Raw genomic sequence first — 9,496 nt, 5'->3', positions numbered from 1 at the left:
CTCAGGTCTTTTTATATTGGTATTCTCAATGGTGGGTTTGCATCAGTGTTAAGAGATTTAGAGAAAAAAGATGAACATTAATACTTTGGTATTGTTTTATATGGAAGGAGCACAAATACTTCGAAGACTGTTCACAGCTAAAAGTCAATAGGTTGGTAGACAAGCATAACCTAGAGAGCTGTCTGGATAAAGGAATTCACCCCATGAAAGACCACCTGAAGTTGTAATGGATTTTCCACTACAGTAAACTACTCAAGGTTTCCATTGGCTACTGCTCTCAAATTTTTGAGGTTGCTCGACATGCTTAAGAACTTTACAAACAGCTGTAGGTATTTGTTAAAACTTTTTGAGATACTTGAGTTTCTACTCCAAAGCAAATGCCAATAGTTCAATTCTTCCCTCCTAACAATATATGTGAATTTTGAAAACTAGCTACAGAAATGGAATTGAGAAAGTCTAATTTAGAACTATGAAATATTTCCTTGAAATTGTATTGAAAAATTGTGCAAGAAAAACATTAGAAGAAATGAAGTACACTGCTATGAAATATGAGCTGAAGACCAGATAAAATCAGTAGCACGTGTTAATAAAAAAGGCAAAACAAAATATGACACAAAGATAAAATCCAAATTAAATGGTCTCCTTTGTTTGGATTGAACATTTCCTCAATATCAACATGTTCCGACAAAACATTTCACTTTTGCCAAAATCACATTTCTGGCAGAAATGGACTCTGTAAAAAGGTTTTGACTAGCTCGAACGCATGTATGCCAAGTGATTCCTTTTGTGTTTTGTGGTTTCATCCACTGTAGAGTGAACTTTTAGCGAGCCTCATTCATTCATCTGCCCCACCGTAAGAATGCGTGGCTACTTTAGGCACGTCATGAAGTGGAACATCTCACTTGGCCAGGCTGCCCAGTGATGGGAGCGTGGTCCAGAATCCCCCTCTGTGCCCACCCTGCGCCCAGCCCTGCTGTTCGGGGCAGCAGCATCCCGGGGGTGCATAAACCCCGGCATGCCCAAACGGAGCATGTACAAAGTGCCTCCTCCTGGAGAGGTCTGTAACTTCAGCTCACCCACAGCAACTGGGATGACTCATATAAAGAGATATTCGCATTTCTGTTTCTTCCCCCTTTACAATAACTTTCTTTCCGAGATGAAAATCGCTATCTATCTCACTGAGCCAATAGACCCATCACAAAAGGGATCGGCTGCCAGAGTCCAGAAAGGGTTAAGGCAGCAGTTGGAGAGGTTTGGGGTGACGTCGTGCTTCTGGACGCCTGAGAAGTCTCTTGAAGGTAGTTCCCCTCTGGTGAGGATGGGAGCGAGCTGAGGTCTGAAATCCGAGATCCCTCGCAGCCTGGAGCTGGTGAGGTCCCAGTAAAAGCTGTTTGCCTGCTTTCCTTTCCTGAGCAGTCACACCGCTGCACTGGCCTGGGCAGTATGGAGCGAGCCCCCTGGACACATGTAGGACTCACTCTCCTCCAGCTCCTGCTCATCTCCTGCTTGCCAAGAGGTACCGTAAGCGAGCGTGTGCGTCCCCGGCACGGCCGAATGAGTCCCTTCCCTTCAGTGTGGTCAGAGGGGTTTGATCTCATGTGCTGTCATGGGAAGTGGAGAGATCTGCAGGGATGGTAATAATAGAAAGAAGGGGTTCTGCTTTATTTATTTTTTTTCTTGTTGGCATGGAGTGGGTGTGGGGGAGGTTTGCCCACGGATGATTTCCAGACAAACTTAACAGCCTTAAAGAGAAACAACTGGCTGGATTTTTTTTGCCAATGGCCATCAAGAAAAGGGTATGCAATCACTTCGCTTACTACTGCTTTATTTTCTCAACACTCAGTGCTAAGGAAATGATGATAAAAAGAGGCATTTAAGTCTCTGAATTGTAAAGCATAATTTGTTTAGTTTGGCAAGACAGAGACTTTCCTCTCCAGTCCCAACACCAAGAATGAAGGCAAAGGAGAAAAGAAGTGAAGGAAAAAAAGAAAACAAAAGCCACACATTGTTTCCGATCTGGGCTTTAATTCTGCCAATATTATTCTTTCGAAGGGGAAGCCTTGTTAAAGCAGAATGATCTTTTTTATGATCAAGCCTTGGTCCAGTTTCTGCTGAACCAGCATGTATAGTTTCTTCTTGATAAGATTAAGCAAAAAGCATTTACTGTTGATTGAAAAATTGCTGTTGTTATGGCCACGAATGTGGGCTGTTTACACCTGGAGGTGGCTGGAGCTGCTTGCAGCAGCTAGCTGTCAGCATCGCAAGCTGCTTTCTCAGGAGCTGCAGCCCCGAGGACTGGGAGGTGAGGTGCCCTCAATCACCCACCCTTCATGCTGCCGCAGACTGAGCGCTCCTGGCGAGGTAAGCGCCTCTTGCCAGGGGAGCTGTCAGGTACGCAGCACCCCAATTGCCATGGCTGTAGATAATTGGTGTCGAGGATGGTGCTTCAGAGCCCGCCTCGCCAGGGTCTGTCTCTGTGATGCCCTTCCCTGCCGGCCCCTGGGGTCCCAGGGTGCGGGTGACAGGTGGTGGCCAGGGACATCTGCCGTCCAGGCTGGCCACCACGCCAGCAGCCACCCTGGCAAGCTGACCTCGTGCCAAAGCTTCCCCCTGGGGCACAAGCACAGAGAGCGTCCCCACACCTCTCCCCACATGGACCGACTCATCCCTGCCATGGCCTGTCCCACAGCCACGTGCCACCTTGCACACTGGCCAGGCGAGGTGGCTCCGTGGCACATGCCCGAGTGGCACAGAAATAGTCCTGCCAGTGGCAGAGCAGCCATGGCTGTGGCTGTCCAACAGCTACACGAGCACCAAATCCTTCCTGCTGTGGGGGTGACATGTCTCATGACGAGAAGTGGGCAGACACTGGACTGCTGGCGGCCCCCCCCCAGAAGCAGCAATGAGGGGAGGTGGGAAGAAGGACAACGACGGGCAATGGGACATGAGGGCTGTGAGGCTGCGAGGTTGGGAGGGAGGACGCAGGTTCCCCCCTGACAACAGCTCCTCGTGTGCCAGGAACAGTGCGAAAAGCGCCTGGGGGACACATGGAGGGGCTCCATCCTCCTCGCCCTCTCTCCTCCCTCACCATGGCTCTCCTGCCCTGCTGGGGGGGTGCCCAGCACACAGCTGGCAGTGGGGGGGGGGGGGCAGGAGCCCCCCTCTGGCAGTGGAAGGAGGGGCACTCAGAGACGGGGAGTGATTCAGAAGTGCAGTGGCCTTAGCATGTCAGGGCAGGTTGGAAAATAGCATTTTTCCTCCTCCCCACAGATGTATCCAATTTTTATCCATATTTATCACACCCAGTTGCACAGGGCTTGCCTCAAGACTTGGGGGCAGGAGTCGGGGAGGTCTGGGAATTGATATTTGTAATAAACTTGAAGTGCAAGTGACTCATATTTCCTTAAAAATATATGTGTGTTTGTGTGTGTTTCTGCCTATCTAAACCTTTCCCAACCTCTCTTCCCCTCCCCCTCCAGCCTCTGTCTAGAGAAGTGGAGACCAGATGCACTCAGACGTATCCAGATGCATTCAATCTTAGCAAATGGGTTACTTTAGTTCACATGTTTAAGGTCCTAGCATGGACAAAGGGAAAGAAATTTGCTTTTTATTTTGGAGAAAAGCTGGGGTTACTCACTCTCAACCCCTTGGCCACTTCAAGGGGCTCCCAGTAGCCCCTGCAAGCCTGCCAGTGCCTAAGATTGGGCTCTCCCTGCTCCCAGAGGGAGCCCTCACCACCGCAGGGCCGTGCGGGTGCTGCGGGCAGCATGACCTCCCATGAGGACGTGGGTGCCCCTCTCCCTCCCGCAGGACCGGGGGCAGGCAGGGAGGGAGCCCACAGGGCAGGGAGACAAGCTGCCAGCAGGGACAGGGGCTGCCAGCCTGAGGGCATCGGCAGTCCTTGGTTAGGGCTGGCCGGCACACCCTGGGGGAGCTGTGTGAAGTAAAATTGGAGATGGAGGCTCCAGGGTTTCGCTGCTGTCTGTGTGGACTATTTCTATCTGGGTGACATTAACGGCAGTTAAACTGCCAGCGTGACCCAGGACTCGTGCTGTTACAGCAAGCAAGCGCTCCCGACAGGTCTAGCACCACTCCTCCACGTTTATAACACAAGCACATTCTCATGTTATGTGGTCATGAATCTCAATACTGCAGCTGCTTCTTCTCCACAGATTCCCAGATATTCTCCCCTATCGCAGAAGCCCCCCAGACCCCATTAGCAAAGGCTGGGCTGGGCTCTCTAACCTCATCATTGCTGTCACTAACGCAGAAGTGCTACATTCATTACCTGTTTCTGTTCCTTGTTTTGCAGCTCAAAGAAAAGAAAATCTCTTCCTGATCGCACTAGTATAATTTTTCTAGCCTGTCCCTAAAGGGAAAGGAGGGGATATAAGGGTTCACTACAAGAAAATGGGGAGAAGAGCAGCGTTTCAACTTGGGAGATGTGGAGCATGGCTTTATGTTGCATGTTACAGCTTACCACCAGAGAACGAGGGCTGCTGAAATGTAGGAAGAAAGGGAAAGGGAAGTTTCCAATAGCATCCTACCCTAGAGCTGTCCGTCCTCTCCGTCCTCTCCGCAGCAGGGGGTAGAGTAGGCAAGAGGAGGGGCTGCAGGGCATGCAGGTTTATGGAAAGAGGAAGATGGTGGGAGTGACACAACCCAGCAGGTTGGGCATCACAGTTGAGGCCGGGTTGGCTGAGGGGCAGTGGTATTACTGAAAGAAAGACTGAACTGACAGTCCTGTTTTCAGTTAAGACTGGAAACAGAAAACCCTAGAGCTATTTGTGTTAATGCTGTTTTTGCATTATCCCATCATTATAGCACTTAGATGGGTGAAGTCTAGACCTCACAAATAAAAAGCACAATTTTTATTTGGCTTTCCTTTTAGTTACACCAAAATACTTGATTTTTATCACGGACAAAGCAAAACAAAGCAGTGTGGAGAGAGGTACAAGCTTTGGAAGTCACAAGAGAAATCCTGTTAAGGACCAGATGGAGACCTCAAAAATAATTTTTTAATTGAACAACAATTATTCTGTCCTTGGAGCAGGAGTGTTGGCAGTTTATGATAGGTTTGTCACAGCCTCGTTAAGAATAGAAGCTTACAAATGTAAAAAAGGCACTACTGTAGAAACATGATGAACAAACCTACAGTCTATCAGGAACAACATGAGGACTATTTAGTTCTGAATTTATAGCTACTAAACACTGCATGTCATCAGGAAACCTGGAATAGAGACCGTCCTATTTGACAACATTAGGCAGATCCCAATTCCTGAATCGAAGGAGAAAGTGCATCAGTGTTTTTTTCTATGTGAAACAGGATCTGAATTGTGAAAAAGGTACAGCTTAAGACAACGGTGGTCTCATCCAGCAGAACACAGTTGTACTTACACTAGAGAGGTTTTCAGTGAGTTTCTTAAACAGAATATACTTTCTGTAGTAGTTTAGTCTGCTTTCAATTCTATCCTGCATTTGGGACATAAAAAAGACAGTTGAGTTAATGCACATTTATTAAGTGGACAGATTCATCTTAGTATAGTAGATTTCTCCCCTGTGTTCACAAACTGGCTTTGATTTTTTTGATTTTTTTTCTTTTTTTCCCCCCACTCCTACCGCTGTGTGAAAGCATGCAGTAATGGCCAGGAACGGATGCCTCGGAAGGAGAAGCAGTCTAATTATTTAGCAAAGGTCTGCGACCCATAAAGTAAGCACACTGAGTAAAACTAAAGCAGGGATGTATTTTAGCTCCTCTTTTAATTAGCCCAGCTGCTAAAAAGAATAATAGGTACATCATTTCTAAAGAGAAGCACATGTTTTTAGAGACAGCATTATCCCTTTCATCTTCTTAACACACCTATTAGGAAAACAGGCATCATTTGCACAACAGGTTATCTGAGGCAAAAAGAGGTTAAGAAAAAAGACCTGCACTTTCCTTCATTATGAATGGTTTGGGCTACACTCTCTTCCAAGAGGCCCAGTAACAGCCTCTCAAAGGGAACACCTCTCTTCCGTTCCAAGGTCTATTCCTCTTGGCCTTACTGAAATCAAATGGAGAGTTTTACTCTTCATCGCAGTGGAGTCACAGTTTCACCCAACATGTTTCTCATTTCCAGCTGACAAATTCAAGATCTCCTGTGCGCTCAGAGCTCTTCCTGTTAATGACCACACACATGATACCAACCGGGTGGGGCCCAGCTTGCACATCTCTGCAATGACAGTAGATCTGAGTAAGAAAGGAGCAGGACAAAACAGTAATAAAAAAGAGACAGACCTAAAGAAAATGTCAGATGTTACCGGTCTCAACTCTGCTGGACCTATTTTTTCTTTAAATGAGAAAGCTTCATTTTAGAATTATTACATGGCCAAACATTCCCTAAGAAGAGAGCCTTAAGAAATCGCTCCTTCAAACTCAAATGCTCTCTTCTACAGAAGGCAGTAATTGTTTTAGAGCATCATGCTGAAAAATTAAAATGCAATCATATAAAAAGGAGCATATTCCCAATTGTGGAACATGAACTGGTTGAATAATCACTTTGAAAAAGTCATTCTCTATGGACTCTAATTTTAGAGATATATCTGTTTGTATCTGCCCTTACTTACAATGCACTGTTAATTCATACAGCACTTTTCAAAGTAATTTGAAATAATACTTCTTTGAGCCTAAGTCATGTTTTACCAATGTGTTGATGGATAAATTGAGGTATGGAAGGAGAACTCATCTTTTCAGGGAAACAGAATGGACTTGCAGGATGGGAAGTTCCGTCACTTCAGACCAAAATATGGGTGTACTTATGAAACACTTTCTTCTGTCTTTCAGGAATTCTGATAAATACATATAACCAGCAGGGTCCTAAGGTGATCTCTCTTTTGGAGGACACTATAGCACATTTAGGTTGTAAATTTTCTTTTTTTTTTTTTCTCCTAAGGATGGATGGAGATGGCAAACTGGTTTTCTGCTGGATCAGTTCTCTGATCCGTCCACATAGTAGCTAATGCCAGCATAGAGAAAGGGAATGGGAATAGGAAGTCAGGGGGAGAAGAGAGAAAAGTGTCCCATCTCGGCAGCAGCATGGGCTTATATCAGCTTAAAGCAACTGCAACCTGAAAAAGTAATTATTCTGAAGGAGTGGAAGACACAAGAGTTAATTGGTGTGATCGGGCTTGCTTCAATTCACCATAGTTCTTAGCCATATAATTTTCCCAGCTCTCAGACCTTTGGAACAGAAATCCTCTTTCTATCTAGCAAGGTATCTATGAGTGATTCACTATGACAAAAGACAAGTGTGTGGAAGCTTAAGTTTTACCATAACGAGCTGCCTGACCCACCCCTGATCCAGCAATGTGAATGTGCTTGTGAATCTGTTCCCAAATCGCCAAAGCTTTAAGCCTGACCTAGTAAAATAAACTAAAATTGAAGCTGGTTTTCTTGAATATGCCAAGGTGCAAACTGTAGTTGGTTAGAACCTCACTAATATGTGGATCACACTTTATTTCTTTCCACATCCTCAAACCCTTGCTCACATAAACAATTCCCCTGAAGATGAAAGCTAATAATTCACTACATTCTCTACCACAGTCTTATATTTCGCCCGCACCCCCATCCCACAGGAGTCTCTCTTCCTCTTTCTTTATTTCTTTTTTCTTTATACGGCTGAAGAACCTTTTGCTATTATTTTAATTTCCTTTGCAAGGTCAAATTCAGCTTGGCTTTTGGCAGTTCTTCCTTTGTCCCTGAGCTCTTAGACATAGCTTGCTTTGATGATCAGACTTTTTTCCATCCCTGATAGGTCTCTGCTTTTCCACTGAATGAGAAATTTGACTGAGCTCATTGTATGTCCCATAGGATTCATCACTATCTTTTCCAGCAGACCCTGTATTGAATAGAACTAGTGCTTTAAGATGGTCTTATCCTTGCAGCTATTTCTTTATTACTTGGGCATCCTCTTTGAACTCACTTGCATAAGAATAAGTAACATATCTCCAGTCTTCAGGGTGAGTGCTCATGGAGCATTCACTTACCTTCCGAGGAGACTTCTGGCTCTGCAGAATGGTGCAGTAAAAGCTACCCTTTTGGAAGGTTGCATTTCCACACAATTTCAAACAATATTTCTGTCAAACCTCCATCACAACCCTTCCCAAGTACTAATAAAAGAATTTCTTGTGTGGTTTTTATCACCTCATTTTCCAAAGTCCTGCAGTTTGGAACAGGATAGTATTTGAGGTTTAGTGAGGACAGAGATGGCTGAGTCATATGTGTGCCCAGACCATGAGGGTGATAGGAAAAACAGACACACTTTGTGAGTGTCAGGGAGATGGTGACTGCATCGCTAACTGTTCAAGCTCCTCTGCTGCACCCCAGACTGCCCAAGCACATCTAGGCCAAGGAAGTCAGTATATTTTGAAAAGGTGACGCAAAAAATAAGAAGCAACAAAGGGAACTCTGGGCCAGAGAAAGTGAGGGATGTGGGAGAGCCTGGCAAGTCAAAGCAGAGCTGGATTTGCTGCAACTTTGTAAAGGAAGTGAGTGACAGTAGAAGCTTGATAGTCCAGAAGATTAAAACTATCATCAAGCTATTTCAGCACCAGGAGTAACCCAGTTCCACTCCTTCCCTTCACCGGCTCCTGTGGGTCAATGTTACAGAGGCAGGCAGGCAAGCACCACTTTTTAAAAGGCAAACACTGAGCTGAGTCAAAATCAAGAGCAAAGGCTGAAAGTTTTGCCTCTGGAGTCTTCAGGATCTGTGGAGAAACTGAGGTCCTGCTACCAACAGAAGTCAATAAGCATAAAACCGCTCAGCAAACTGGCTGTGCATTTCATTCGGTGCCAGGTCCTTTGCAGATGTTCTTCATCTGCTTTTCAGCAGCTCAGCTCCCAGCACTGGCTCAGCGGAGGCCAGAGCAGGATCAGTCAGCCTCACCTCCACATCATCCTGATGCATCTTCTCCTTGCTGCTGCTCATGACCCACACGCAGGTTTTCACAGAGGAAGCTCAGGGCCCACCTGTCAGCGGGGAGGGCTCCCCAAAGTGAGGAGCCTTTTGCTCCTCCAAGGCCCTGGCTCAGCACTGGGGAAGTAGCAGCATCACTGTGATGAATTGCTGCTGCTGTAACTCAGGCCTGGGACTGACGCCACTAGCAGGTAGAAGGACATTGAGTGGGAACATCCCCTCCTACTGCCGTTTTAAAAAAGCTGACAGGATCTGACAGCCTTTAGGATCTGAAATGTGCTCTAGGGACTAGGTGGTCTCGCTAGGTGCAGATGTCAGTGAAAAGCATGAAGGTGTTGCCATCTGGACCTGGAAATGCATGAGAATTACCAGTCACCCTGCATAGGCCTCAGTGCTCATCTCCCACCTCACTTGTCCCCCAGGCTGGACTCAAAGCTTTGGGTCAAATGCTGCATTGTGCTTTGCCAGGCTCCAGAGCCAAGCAGGTCTTCCCTCCGACACCTTCCCCAGAGGTTCGTGTGCTTTCCCAATGCAGCCATTTC

At 46.3% G+C, this 9,496-nt stretch overlaps 1 protein-coding gene across 1 annotated transcript in view; it reads left to right on the top strand.

The window, feature by feature from the left end:
• The first annotated feature begins 1,418 nt into the window (after positions 1–1,418).
• PAMR1 (peptidase domain containing associated with muscle regeneration 1) overlaps positions 1,419–9,496 on the top strand; it is a 57,993-nt gene continuing 49,915 nt past the window's right edge. Inside the window, exon 1 of the mRNA XM_074909114.1 lies at positions 1,419–1,516. Coding sequence (XP_074765215.1) covers positions 1,444–1,516 — 73 coding nt within the window. The 5' untranslated portion in view covers positions 1,419–1,443. The remainder of the gene's footprint in view (positions 1,517–9,496) is intronic.

This window comes from Athene noctua, chromosome 6 (assembly GCF_965140245.1).
Source record: "Athene noctua chromosome 6, bAthNoc1.hap1.1, whole genome shotgun sequence".
NCBI lineage: Eukaryota > Metazoa > Chordata > Aves > Strigiformes > Strigidae > Athene > Athene noctua.
Note: the sequence above shows the minus strand (reverse complement) of the source record. Positions and strands in the feature narration are given on the sequence as shown.